Consider the following 14,319-nt stretch of genomic DNA (forward strand, 5'->3'; position numbering starts at 1 on the left):
ATTTTTAAGTTTTTTCTTTTTTTTTTCTTTCTTTTTTTCTTTCTTTTTTTCTTTTTTTTTTCTTTCTTTTTTTCTTTTTTTTTTCTTTTTTTTTTCTTTTTTTTTCTCTTTTTTTTCTTTCTTTTTTTCTTTATTTTTTTCTTCTTTTTTTTCTTTCTTTTTTTTCTTTCTTTTTTTTCTTTCTTTTTTTTCTTTTTATTTCTTTCTTTTTTTTTTTCTTTTTTTTTCTTTCTTTTTTTTTTCTTTTTTTTTCTTTCTCTTTTTCTTTTTTTTTTCTTTCTTTTAATTTGTTTTGTTTCTTTCTTCTTAATGTTTTTTTTTTATTTTGATTTTCTTTATTTTCTTTCTTCTTAATGTTTTTTTTCTTTTTTCTTTATTTTGATTTTCTTTCTTCTTCAAATTGCGCTTCACTTCACACTTGGTTTTAAAGAGCTATGTGATCTAACCTTATATTCAAATATGTGAACTGATTCTATTTATATTAGTTGTATTTATTTAAAATTTTGAGAAACAAATTGTGAAATGTATTAAAAGTTTTGACTGCATAAATTATTTGTTTTCATAAATTTAAGGATATAATATTTCAAAAGTTTGGTGATAGTGTCACGCTGAAAAAAAACACAACTTTGGTACTTGGTGGTTTTTAGTGGGAAGAGACGTTAAAAACTCATCACCAATTATTCATGAACACAGCATGACAATGTTTTCCGTGGAATAACATGCTTCTAGAGGGGTACTAATTTAAGAAACCTTTTCGAAAACTAATCGTTCAAAGTATGATGAGATATATTCCAAAAACAATGAATGAAATATTTGCGTAATGGGACAAACACAAATGGGGTTAAGGTTGCACAAGAAAAGGAAGTACTAAGATATAAAAGGAGAGATAAGTGAAAGAGGGTGCAAAAACTAAGAGAAACATGGGAAAAAAGTATAAAAATTGGGAGAATGTGTATAAAGGGTGATAAAAAAAGGCACTCATTAACGAAGTAATTTAGAAATGTAGCAAAAAATTCAAAAAAGAAATGTAAAAATAAAAAAGACATTGGGCTGGATAGCTATTGCATTCACCTATTGGGCCCTCATGGTCCCGTGTTTCGATGAATTAATTATGTATTGGTCTAATTAGCGTGTAAGAAGAGATTAATTTTTAATCTATTTTTGATAATTTTAATCAAGGATAAAGTATGGGGTACAACATTTTCTTACAACAAATTATTGGATAATTTTAGGCTTCAAGTAGATCTGTAAAACACCCAATCGAATTACTTGCGCACTGAGAGAGATTCAGCATGAATCTTCTGAAGACGATGATGTTTTCTTAAAGAAAACAGAAAGTATCATGGTGAATGAAATGGCCTAAAGAGAGAAGAATGAATATCTTAAATCTTTTCCCTATTACGTAATTCGTTATAAAAAATCGCATATAGAAGAGAATCGATTCCCCAATAAAGTAAAAGGAAGGAAGACATGGTGATTTGAATTCATATATATATGAGACAACAAAGCCAATTTGTTTGAGCTTGGTTTATATCAGATTCAGAAGCCTTGCACCAACAAAACATCATAGGAAGAACAGCAACAAAAATTTAGAGTATCACATACCAGCTACATGGAAAGAAGAAAACCATATCAACATCTCTTCGGTGAAGATTTCAGCACGATGAGACTTGTCCTCTGCTACCAACGAGAAACGGCAGAGTGGGCATGTTTTATGGTGACCCTTAAGCCATCTATTTACACAAATCTTATGGAATTTGTGAGAGCAAGGAAGAACACGGATTTCATCTCTGGCCTTTAACCTTGACAAGCACACACAACACCAACAATCTTCGTTGAAATTGGTGATGTAAGAAGGTAAAGGGGCATCCTTGTTCCTTTGTCCCTCGGCTAGGCCAATTAGGTTGGAGACAAGTGAGACCAAGCTTTTCAGAGTCATCTCATTTACTGCTGCCAAACCATGTCAACAAGAACACCCTTTAGAAGAAAAAGAGTTGCAACTAATGGTCACATTTATTGTTTCTTATACGTTTGAAGGTTGGTCTTAGGGTAAGAGTTCAAATGGAAGGTGGAAAAGATCGTGGATTCAACTTTGATGCTAATTTTTGAAAATATAAAATTGGTTGGAAGAGTTTAAAATAAAGAGTGAAAAAGATTATGGACTAACAAAAACTAATTTACTGATAAACAAATAATAGTAATTCCTTAAATGTTTTGCTTGGTTTGAAAGGGTGGTTAGATGAGGTTTGTGTGACAGTTTCTATTGTCCAAACACAAAAGCGGTTACACCAACATCAGAGTGTTACACTTGACCTAGTACCTCATTCCTTTGAGGTAGAATAATACTATAAACTATCGGATTCCTAACTCCAGTGTAATACCTTGTGTCTTCCACTATGTGCTTGATTATGCTTTTTCAACATATTTTTTCTACTACTTGTTGATTCTTACGTTATTTATTGTTTTTTTGTTTTCGTTTTTTGTTGCTCTTTTCATACATTTGGAATGGCGTTCAGGGAAGGCATCATTGGCTTGCATGGTTAATTGAGATAGAGAGGTATTTTGAGACTCATAGGTCGTAGGGCACTCATGTTGAATATTTTCACCAAATCTTATACTTATCTTAGTCAATGAAAACTCATACTCTACTGTTCCCACCCCACGTTTTGCATCAACATGCACAGACATTGCAAATGTAAGGATACTACACTATGTTGTACATGCTTTCAAAGGAATCAATGAGAGTAGAAATAAAAACTTTTGATGCTTATTGATACCTTGAAGTATCTTTTTAAAGGGTTTTTTTTTTTTTTAAATAGATTAATAAATATTTGATGTATGATTGAAAAACTAATATAGTAAAAATTGAGATTTTTTCTATTTCTTAAAAATTAATTAACTCTTTTTAACAACATTTTAAAATACTTTTTTTGCTAAGAGAAAAAGTAAAAACCTTTTTTCAAGTTTGTATAAAAAATATTTTTATATGATCAAAATAAAGTGAAAATTCCTTTTTTCAAAATATTTTTATATATTTCTTTAAACTATTCCTTTTGATTCATCAAAATAAGAAAAGCGAAAATTCCTTTTTTTTTCCTACTCTATTCCTTTTTATTTCTATTGGGTCCTTTTCTTCTCTTCCTTTTGTTAAGTCAAAATCTAAACAGTATTAATCCTTTTTATCTAACTGGTGTGTTTTAAATTATCGGGTGAGTACAGACTAACTCGGGACATTAAGATTAAACTAGATTCGTAAATATTGTCAATTAGGAAAAGTAAGGAATTATTGTTGAATTGGCTGGAGAAATTTCAACATCATGTACGTGTTGATAGCTTTTGAAGTTTAAGCTGTTTCAGTGATGCAGAAGCCTTTTTAAGGCAAAATGCATTGGTAACTTCTATAATGTTTAGTACATATATGTAGCTTTTTATTTAAAACAACAAAACTCTTGAATTTTTAGTCAAAAACATGCTTGCAAAATGCACTATGAAGGATCTGTCTCCATCAAAATAAAGTAGAGTTTAGAAGCAACCACTGCAAACATTTACTTAAAGTCATATTGCAAAGAAACAAATATTTGAACAGACACGTCACAAAGTGTGTCTTTCTTTGATCTGATGTAAGAAGCAAAATCCTGAGAGTCCTGTGATTTACACTCACTTTTTTCTCTTATATCTTTTAGATATGACAATGAATAATAACATTTATTGATATCGGTAAAAACTAAAATCTCATGATGGATAGCGAACGTAAAAACATGATAGTTACACTACTATATATAGGTGTCACTGCAAACTTTTATCTTTATTTCTTGCTCTTCTTGTACCTACACAAAATGTGAATTACTGAGTTATAACCAAACCAACATAGCAAAGATTTATAGACTGCCACATTAGAGGTGCATCACCAAAGACCCATTAGACTTAGATGTTTCTAACTTTGTTATTGCAAAAGATTATTACCATGTACTATATATTACAAAGCAAAAGATTATTGAAAGTACTCTCGATTTCCTACACCATAGACCAGGTTCATCTTTATGTAAAGCTATTGATTATAGATCTCCAAAGCCTTATATCACTTTAACAGAGGTCACTTCTAACTGAACCAGAAAAAAATTATAACTTCTGTTTCTTAACCAAGTTGTGTATTACTACTAATTTTCACAAGAGTATAATAATAAACCTCGAATTATCCAGTTAGAAAACTCAGGGAGATACAAATCAGCCATTATACAAACAATGAAAGGGAAGGGGAAAGTGAGATTAATTTTTTCAAATTCTTTTCATTGAAGAAAAATATGAATAACACGAATCTTCCCTCCAAGTGAAAACAGTGTAACTTCTTTCTCTCACACAACGTTACACTGTGTCACAGAAAGTTGATCATCTTAGAAAGAACAACAGCAACCAACCCTAAGGAATTGAAATCCAAACATAAAAAAAAAAAAAAAAAAAAATCTTACAACTTAATCTCAGGCACTTCTTCCATGACTCTCTTCATTTAGAGCTGATAAATTGGTGTCGCTGTCATGTTTTGACGCATCTTCTTCCTCAAGTATCTTCCCATCAGTTGGAACCAAGCACGGTACCCCATTTTTTATCTATCAAGTATAAAGAAAAAAGAAACATAACTACATGAGTCAACAACACTCATCGTTACACTATTGGAGAGAGGGGTAATTTTCCCCTGTAATAAACATTTTCAATACAAACATTTTATAATTCTTCAAGATTCTTGAATTTACAGATAGAACAAACTACAGATTCATAAATGCTGGAAAATGGGGCTTATGCGGTAACCCTTGCGGAGGCAATTAGGATTTCGGAAACAAAACAACATTGTCAGCTGATAAGGATCCTTAAAATTCCCAAAAGGATAAAAAAGGAACAGAAAGTGAAATTGAAATGAAAGAGAAGAGAGGAATTAGAACCGACGGGAAACGCAACGCCAATAGCATCACTGATTAAGGAATTTGATTCCTCACAATACCTGCAAAACCAAAGAAAGATTATTAATAAAAAAATGGTGAAAAATATGAACAGTTATGGAGAAATTGAGAGAGGAAACCTCAGAGGTTGCTTAGAGAGAGGGCAAACGAGGATATCGGTTAGGGTTTTGGCTGCTTTTTGCAGAACCTCTTTACTTCCTCTCACCATTTTCTTTCAACTTCACTCACTCTTTCAAGTTACATTGCTAGGTACACCTATCAAAGTAATTTTCTTAAATTGCAAAATGGCCCTCTAATGAATTTTCGTTATTGTAGGTCTCAGGCTCCATCACGTTTACAGGAAATTACTTTTTGTTTTTCGGACGTAATGCTTAGAACTAACTTTCCTGAAAAATAGCAAAATTAATTTTTTTTTTTCTCATTTTTTTGGATAAGTTATGTGGATAAATATTATTTTAAAATATATAATTTTAATTTTATTTATATTATTAATATTTAAAATAAGTAAGTAATGTTTAATTTTTAGTAATTTTCATATATATATATATATATATATATATATATATATATTAAAAAATTAATATAAGTATGTTAAATTCGTAAAATAAAAATGAAAGATTTATCATGTTTTTAAAATAAAAATTAAGTAAATTTTAAATAGTTAATACTTAAGAAGTCAAAATTGCATAAAACAAAATATAATAACCAAGATTATGGGTAATTAAAATTAAGAGCTAAAATTACAAAATTAACAAATTTCATTTAATCCATTTATTTTTTATTTTTTTGGGATAGACACTCAATGCTCCTATAAAATTGGTTTTAAAATTTTTAAAAACTTACAATTTGATAAATGTTAATTTCTTAATTATTTAAAGAATCTTTGTTTTGATCCCTAATAAAATAATATTATTTGATCTCCAACATTATTGTCTTCATCTTAATAGAGTATTTTAACCTTGTCCTTAGTATGTTAAACACAATATTGATAATGATATTTTTAATTCGACTTAGATAAACTATATCTTGATTGTGATATTTTTAATGGTTAAAATAATTTAAACTTTGTCTTACTTAAAATTTAACTCAATATTTCAAAATATTTTCGACTGACCTCCTCTTAGAATTCTTCATTTCAACCTTAAACATAATATGTTTACCATCGCCTCAAATATATCATTTTCGACTAAATCTTAATCAAATATCTTCAGCTTATTTTTTTATCTATTCCATCTCAACATAGAAGTAACAATTTTACAATTAAAATTAAGTATAGCGTTTTTATAAAAATAGTTTCAACTTTAACTTGACAAAAAAAAAATAACTAGTAATTTTTCTATAAATAATAATATTAATTTAAAAAGCATTAAATTTTAACAAAATTATGTTTGGAACCCCTTACATAAGGGAGAAAGAAAGAATGCAAGTTTTTAATTTTTGAGTTCAAATAAATAATCAGATTTGTGACATGAAGTACGTAATATTTTTTTAGTCCACACTCCCATATTTGGAAAGCGAAAGTTTTCGAATTAATAATTTTATGATTATTTTTGAAAAATATCACATAGTTATTTGATAATTCTTTTTAATTTACTCACATATAATTAATGATTGACCATGTGAAAAAGAATAAAAAACAGAATCTCTTATATCTCATTTTTTATATTTTCACAGTCTTTAAAATTTTTCAATACATATAATATTTAATACTATAATTATATCCTTTCTAATATTTTGTATCGTAATATAACTTATAAAATTTTATAAGTCTGTGTTGCAATCAAATCCCCATTAAATTCTCAACATCAGGATGTGAATTCAAAGGAAGATTTATTGTAGATATTTGATTTTAAGTATATAAAAGTAATGTTTTTCAGGAAAGAAATTTTGTAAACCAGCCCATTGAGAAAACGTGCTACACATTCTTCTTTTAACCAAGTGCACTTTCATAAACACTTAGATTTGACCTAATTTTAAAGAGTACTCAGTGATACGCTTTTGAATCATTAATTGTTTTTAATGATATATGAAATTAACTAAATATTAGTTTTTATTTTTTTTTCAATTAGTACAAAATATATATTAAGAATACAAATAATTTATACAATCATTAAATATTTGTTTACACAAATTTATTCATGTCTTATTTTAAAAGAAAAAAAAAGAAATTATTGTTTTCATAACTTCAAATTAACTAATATATAAGTTCATATTTAAAAACTCTTTCATGTATTTTTTTTTTCTAAATTTTCTTCGTACTTTTCAATTTTACTTTTGGTTGATGGTATATAAAGAAAAAATGGGCAATGAAAATACTAAAAATACATTTTATGCATCATTAATTATAAATATTACGAGTCACAATTTATAATTTTTTACACTAGTTATTTAAAGTTTGTTTGACGAAAGTATTTTAAAAGTTACAAATGTGTAATTTGTTAACCGTTATAACAAGTTTAATTTAACAAGAAAGCAACATAACCTGAAACAGTGTATTATAGGCATGCTTTGATGAAACGCACCGTTTAGTGTTTGCATCGTGAACACAACACAAGGTACCGTCTGTGGTCTCTCCACAGAAGAGGACGAGCTGAGAAGAGAGGCATGTTCGCCGTTAATGGCGATTAAGCTTTCTCATCGGAAAAAAACTGTGAAACCCAACCGCCAAATGAATGGCCAGAGTCTCCACGCGCCAACGGTTCCCATTCCGAATCACCTTTCTTACGCGCCCCATCACCACCACTCGCACGTCATATTCTTCGCTCACTGAAGCGAAAAAGCCAGGATTTACGCTCTTCTCACAATTCGAAACGCTTCTTCGAAACTCGTGCCAAAGTGCTCGCCACCTCCTTCAAATTCAAGCCTTCCTCGTCACTTCAAGCCTCTTCCGCAACCCCTTCTTGGCACGTACCGTTTTGAGCCGAGCCTCCCGTTTATGCGACGTCGCTTACACCCTTTTGATCTTTCGCCATATTAACTCCTCCGACACCTTCTGCGTCAACACCGTGATCAACGCCTATTGTGATAGCGATGCACCTCATCAAACTGTTATCTTTTACTTTCGCGCTTTGATGGGTGGGTTCTTTCCGAATAGCTACACCTTTGTTCCACTCATTGGCTCGTGTGCGAAGATGGGTTGCATTGATTATGGGAAAGAGTGCCATGCGCAGGCCACCAAGAATGGTGTAGACTCTGTGTTGCCTGTCCAGAACTCTTTGATTCACATGTATGCTTGTTGTGGGAGTGTTCAGCTTGCTAGGGTGGTTTTTGATGGCATTTTGACAAGGGATTTGGTCTCGTGGAACTCGATCATCGACGGGCATATGATGGCTGGGGAGTTGAATGCTGCACACCGACTGTTTGATGAAATGCCTGAGAGGAATTTGGTTACTTGGAACGTAATGATTAGTGGGTATTTGAAGGGTAGGAACCCTGGATATGCGATGAAGCTGTTTCGCACAATGGGTGGGTTGGGAATGAGGGGTAATGCCAGGACTATGGTCTGTCTGGCTACAGCGTGTGGTCGGTCTGGTAGACTCAAGGAAGGGAGATCGGTTCATGGGAGCATTGTTAGGATGTTCGTGAGGTCAAGTTTGATTATAGATACGGCTTTGATTGATATGTACTCTAAGTGCAGGAGGGTGGAGGCTGCGCGGAGAGTGTTTGAGAGGATGACAGAAAGGAATTTGATTTCATGGAATGCAATGATCTTAGGGAACTGCATTCAGGGGAATCCTGAAGATGGACTAAGCCTGTTTGGCGTAATGGTTGCGATAGATGGAAATGAGAGAGAAGAGAGTTTGAGGTTGCTCCCTGATGAAGTAACCTTCATTGGCATTCTTTGTGCCTGTGCTCGGTCGGAGCTTTTGGCTGAGGGCAGGTCTTACTTCAAACAGATGACTGAGGTGTTTGGTCTGAAGCCAAATTATGCTCATTTTTGGTGCATGGCAAACCTTCTTGCGAATGTGGGGCTTATTGATGAGGCAGAAGGGTTTCTGCAAAGCATGGCAAAATTTGATGGGCATATGTCATGTGAGTCATTGTTATGGGCAAGTTTGCTTGGTTTGTGTCGTTTCAAGAGGGATGTGTACTTGGGGGAACGAATTGCTAAGCTTCTTCTTAACTTGGATCCTAAGAACCTGGTCTGTTACCAGTTTCTACTGATCATTTATGCCGTGTCTGGTCAATGGGAGAATGTTTCTGGAGTGCAAAAGCTGATTAAGGAAAGAAGGTTAGGGATAATACCTGGAAGCAGTCTTTTGGACTTGAAAAATATAGTTCACAATTTCAAAGTATCAAATAAAGACCGAGAGGGAATTGAAGAAGTAAATTCGATGATGGATGAACTAGCTCATAGATTCAGGTTGCCAAGTGCGGATTTAAGTCGGTCATAAGTAGGCCACAAAGAAAACACTAGCTAGATTATCAGAGAAACCCTTCAACAAGTAGTGTAAGAATTTCAATTCACATTCTTTTATATTATAAGCTGTCAGGAATTTTGTTGATCCAGAGATCTACTCACTCAACAATCACGTAGGATCCCAGTTTTATACGGATACCAGTGTGTTCCTTGGGGCATGCATACGGATATTCACACAAGTCCCAATTTTGTATTGAGATTTTGGATTTATGATTAAGCTTATAATCTTACATCGCTTGTGCTGAACATACATTATGGTATTCAAAATGATTCCCCAAGGAATGTGACAAACATGTATTTATTTAAGCTTTTAAAATTTACGAAAAAACTAGTTGGGTTATGTTTAACAATTACATTCGTATTACGCTTTTAAAACCCGGGCCTCATTTATTAAAAAAATGTGCATTTTAAAATAGTAAGGAACATAGTTTGTATACCTCATCCCAAAAAAAAAGTTATATATTAAAGGAAAGATTTTCGAATATATGAACACATCGAAGATACCATGACGCTAAACTACTATTATCGGCAAATACTAACCAGTGTCACTAACTTAAGAAAATTCAGTTATTTCTTTTCATAATAAAATACATAAAAATAAACTTTCGTCCGTAATTACATTGGTTCTCTAGATTCATTGTCTATAGTTAAAAACTGAAATCACGTTTTTGATTTGATTAAAATTTTCTGATCAAAATTCCAAATTCTCTTGATAAAACATCCCAACAGTACAGTTTATCAGAATATTTAATTTCTTCCACCGTAAACCCCTCCTCTAAAATCACTATAAATGCAGAAATTTGATCGATGAACCAAGAGAAACGATTTGCTTAATGGGTAAGTAAAATACATACATCAATTCTTCCACAGCGGTGCCTAGGTAAATTCATCACCGGTATGCTCTAGTTTTTAAAAGTAGTGATCAAGAACTATAACTCGTACATGAGTGTTTGATATTCTGAATGACTTTTGTTGCCTTTTGGACTAAGGAATAGCAGTATGAGAAACTGCTTGGTAAATGGTGTCTCCAAATCTTTGCTCAACTGCAACATCTTTACATATTAATAACCAATATAGTGTGGTCTTAGCACTGTGGCACCATTTTAGGTGCTTACACTTATTATCATGTAACATACGGGATGATGATAATTTAGGAGCAAAAGGCAGGACATTATTGAACTCAATAACCCTCGTTTCAGAATAATCGCTTCCACTCATCACAACTATTACTTACAATTCAAGCGCTCTTAACGTTCATGAAGGAAGATAATTCTGACTCGAGAACGCAGTCAACATAATTAGTCTGAAATAGAAAACAAACAAGTATATAGCATAGGTAAATCTACAAGGAAGATCTTTGAAAAACAGACAAGCATAGCATAAAACCACATGGCAGATCTTTGATTCAGATTTTTTGAGCTTAACAAAATCATTCAAATGCCCATTGATTTTCCCGACGAACTTCCTCTTCTTCCTCAGGGGTGAAGTCATTCTTAATGTTAAAGGTCTTGCGAATTTCCTCTGGAGTCTTCCCCTTGATCATGTCTGCTACAGTCTGGCATGTAAGATCCAGCAGGCTCTTGATGTTCAGGTAGTTCGCAGCCTAAAAGCAAAATTGTCTCATTAATACGCAAAAATGTAGACTTAGCCTACTAAATAAACAGAATATACATTGGGACGAGATTCTTCATAACCTACTATGACATTAAAATAAAAAGAAGTTCATTTCAAATTTTCTTCCCTTGTAGGAGTCCTATATTAGTTTTCCATTTCACAAATTATCCAAACATGAAAAAAAACGAAAAGTAGTAGGAATTCCAAGACTTCAACTAGTAAAGAAATAGAGTAGATAAGGCAATCCTTCGCTCAAGTGATCCATCCATACATGGAAGGAGAATAAGGAAATGTAATAGCAATTCTAAGTTACCAAGTTATTGTTTTTACTCTTAATAGAGATGAGAGGATAGGCACATTACATAAAAAATGGGAAATTTCAGATAAAGAATTAAGTGCGAGCCAAATGAATCAAGAGATTCGTGTTTGGTTGGGGAAGGTATCATACGCATCTTGAAATGAATGGAAAGAGATACTACTTTCATGAAGTGAATATTTGAAACTCAGAAGAATTAGGAGTAGAGATCGTTGAACAACTTGAAAAAGCACAGGCGTAATTAAGGAAAGTTGATTCAAAAGCAGGTCGTTTTCTGTGAATGGCATTGCAATTTGCAAACTATTAAAAGGTATAGATTTTATTTCTCTAAAGTGATCTTCATTTTAGAAATAAATGCAGGAGACCTCAGCCATTGGTGAAGAATTTACAGACGAATATGAGATGCACAAGAAACTACAGCATTGAATGAATCACAATAAAAATTCCCAAAATTTAATGGGAACACAACAATCTTAAGGAAACAGTTCACCTCTACGAGTTCAGACTCTAATTACAAACGCGCAAATTGGGTTACCTAATAATGTTTTAGAGAAATTAATTTTTTCCAGGTAGCAGCACATACCAGTCCGCTCAGAAAAGATAAATAAACTCGTAGAAATTCCATAAACATGACTCTTAAATGTGACTCCCAGAATGTAAGAGTTTTCCTATTATAGATAATAATATTAAAACTCTATTAATGAAACACACGCATAACATAATTCATTTAGTACAACAATAATTCAATAGTTCAAATTCACGATAAATAAAAGTGCCAAACCACAATAAGTATGATAGTACATTATTGGTAAATAAGATTAAACACACAAATGATCAAATCATATATAATTTCATAAGCACATAATTTCTTAAAGAGAAAATGCTTCAAAAAAAATTAAGTTCTTTAAATATTTTGGGTACTAATAAAAACACCGTCATCATAGAGTCGATGAAGGGAACAAATAACATTAATTTCAAACTCGTACTCACATCTTGAAGCGAGGGTTTAAGCAAGTTCACAAAAGTTTACCCAAGTTGTCAGAAAATGGTTTGATAGAGAGTTAACTCAGTTTTCTCTACCCAGTATAGTAAACTCGCAAGAGTTCAAGAGACAATTACAGAATTAGACAACCTTACACCCTTAGATATAATAAATAAACCGTTCATTTTCATGTGAGCCAATACAAGCACAACAAAACAGCAACCCCTAACACTGCATCAAACTCAACCAACCACAAAAATCATCTAAAATCTCAGACACGGTCAATAGAAAACATCAGGTCACATAATTCGCACGATAGCAAGTTTGCAGCTACACACAACTCGAAGAACCTACCAGCATCACCACGGATCACAGCAAGTAATGACAACCACACGCAAAAACGAAAAAAAAAAAACAGATTCCCAAACATTAAACACCAGCTCCATAAATTACAGAGCACCATAGCGCATAAACGAGAAGAATAAATCATCAACTAGATACCTAAGTACTATCCTAGTTCCTAAATAATCAAATAATTATTATTTAGTAACAAATTTGCAGAAACAGTCTCCCGAGTATTAAATATCAATCAATTTAGTCTTTACATTGACATATTTTGCTAGAATACACAGATACTAATTAGTGAGATGTGATATATTTTACTAATATACAAAGATACATGCAGAGACTAATATATGAGAGTTTTCAAGATTGAAGATACTATCTAGTATGATTTGAAACAAAATTCTAGGGTTAAAATTCAAAAGATTTTGGAAAAGGTTAACTGACCAGGATGAGATCGAAGAGCGTGGCTTGGTCGACCTTGACGAAATCAGCGTCCCAGGCCTTGAGATCTTCCTCAGAAGGTTTGTCGTCGGGATTGGCGGCATCGACGTGTTTTTTGCAGTACTCGATAACTTTGGCGAGGATCTTGCTGGTAACGTTTGGGAGAGGGATGCCGCTGTCGGCGCAGTCGTCCTCAATCATGTGCTTTATGGTCTGCGACTCCAGCGCCACCGCCTCGTCCACCTCGAACGCCTCCCCGTCGGAACTCTTCAGGGTGATCTTCCTCGCCGATGACATGATGATATGTCGACGATGATGATTATGATTCCGAACGAAAGAAACGAAAGAAAAGGGAAAGTCACGAACCCTAACTTTTCTCTGATTGAGATGAAAAGGCAAATAACTCACTCGGGCTTTATTTATAGTGCAAGAAGACCAACTCTCTCTCTCTGGTTACGTTAGGTTTGATTTATCCGTAAGATCATCATCACGCCCTCGTGTCTATCCAACAGTTATTCATCGCAAATAATAGTTATTAATAAATATATAAATAATAATTTTATTGATTGACGACATTATTAAAAAATTTACTAATGGGTTAGTTTGTTTAAAATGTTTTAAAAAATAATTAGTAAACATTTATTATCATTTTCTTTTATCTATGTACATGAAATTATTTCTTATGATTTTCGGATTTTTTTTTTCAACTTTGTATTGCCAAATGAGTTATGGATTTTTCTCTTTATGTGGAGATGCTTGATTATTTCGGCCATATGTTTTTTTTTTTCTTGCTTTTTTATTTTGTTTTAGCTTCCCCTAGAAGTCACGAGGGTTATATTTCTTTTAATAAGGCATGAATAATTCTAAGTATAATTGAATTTAATTTGCTTAAACAAAAACTCAAAATTCGATTATTTAAATAAAGCTTATCGAATAGTTGTTTTACTTCACCATTCTTTCATTTACAAAAATTTGAGGGAGAAAATAGATATTCACGTGTTTTTTAAATTACTATAAAAATATACTATTCAGTTTTCTTAAACAATTTCCTTCTAAAGTTTTAAACAATTTTAAACCATATTTGTACATTAATTATCTAATTTCACTATATTCTCTCATATGTTTTTCAATTTTATATTTTATGAATGTTAATTAAATAATTTTTTCTCCAACTGTTAATACTAACTCAACTTTTTATGAGATTAACATTTATAGTACATTTTCAATGTAATTTTTAAAATCTCATTAT

At 32.1% G+C, this 14,319-nt stretch overlaps 4 protein-coding genes across 5 annotated transcripts; 1 reads left to right on the forward strand and 3 right to left on the reverse strand.

The window, feature by feature from the left end:
• Positions 1–1,454: 1,454 nt before the first annotated feature.
• Positions 1,455–2,112, reverse strand: LOC146888510 (E3 ubiquitin-protein ligase RHA2A-like). Its single transcript, XM_085669713.1, has one exon. The coding sequence runs from the start codon at positions 1,937–1,939 to the stop codon at positions 1,598–1,600; it is 342 nt and encodes a 113-aa protein (XP_085525839.1). The 5' UTR covers positions 1,940–2,112; the 3' UTR covers positions 1,455–1,597.
• A 1,463-nt stretch (positions 2,113–3,575) lies between these two features.
• On the reverse strand, positions 3,576–5,243 carry LOC114174025 (Trm112p-like protein). Of its 2 annotated transcripts, none has more exons than XM_028058759.2 (4): positions 5,072–5,243; positions 4,939–4,993; positions 4,467–4,604; positions 3,576–3,827 (listed from the first exon to the last, which is right to left on the reverse strand). In XM_028058759.2, exons 1-3 carry the CDS (start codon positions 5,158–5,160, stop codon positions 4,476–4,478), a joined length of 273 nt encoding a protein of 90 aa, XP_027914560.1. In that variant the 5' UTR covers positions 5,161–5,243; the 3' UTR covers positions 3,576–3,827; positions 4,467–4,475. The 2 variants fall into 2 exon arrangements, with proteins under 2 accessions (XP_027914560.1, XP_027914561.1); XM_028058760.2 differs by lacking the exon at positions 3,576–3,827 and adding an exon at positions 4,145–4,367.
• Positions 5,244–7,465: 2,222 nt separating this feature from the next.
• Positions 7,466–9,618, forward strand: LOC114172450 (Pentatricopeptide repeat (PPR) superfamily protein). Its single transcript, XM_028056926.2, has one exon. It carries the CDS (start codon positions 7,625–7,627, stop codon positions 9,344–9,346), a length of 1,722 nt encoding a protein of 573 aa, XP_027912727.1. The 5' UTR covers positions 7,466–7,624; the 3' UTR covers positions 9,347–9,618.
• Positions 9,619–10,543: 925 nt separating this feature from the next.
• LOC114174069 (SKP1-like protein 1B) lies at positions 10,544–13,476 on the reverse strand. Its single transcript, XM_028058813.2, has 2 exons — positions 13,074–13,476; positions 10,544–10,975 (listed from the first exon to the last, which is right to left on the reverse strand). Exons 1-2 carry the CDS (start codon positions 13,365–13,367, stop codon positions 10,802–10,804), a joined length of 468 nt encoding a protein of 155 aa, XP_027914614.1. The 5' UTR covers positions 13,368–13,476; the 3' UTR covers positions 10,544–10,801.
• Positions 13,477–14,319: the final 843 nt, after the last annotated feature.

This window comes from Vigna unguiculata, chromosome 2, assembly GCF_037176805.1.
Source record: "Vigna unguiculata cultivar grain cowpea cultivar isolate G323 ecotype 2 chromosome 2, ASM3717680v1, whole genome shotgun sequence".
Lineage (NCBI taxonomy): Eukaryota > Viridiplantae > Streptophyta > Magnoliopsida > Fabales > Fabaceae > Vigna > Vigna unguiculata.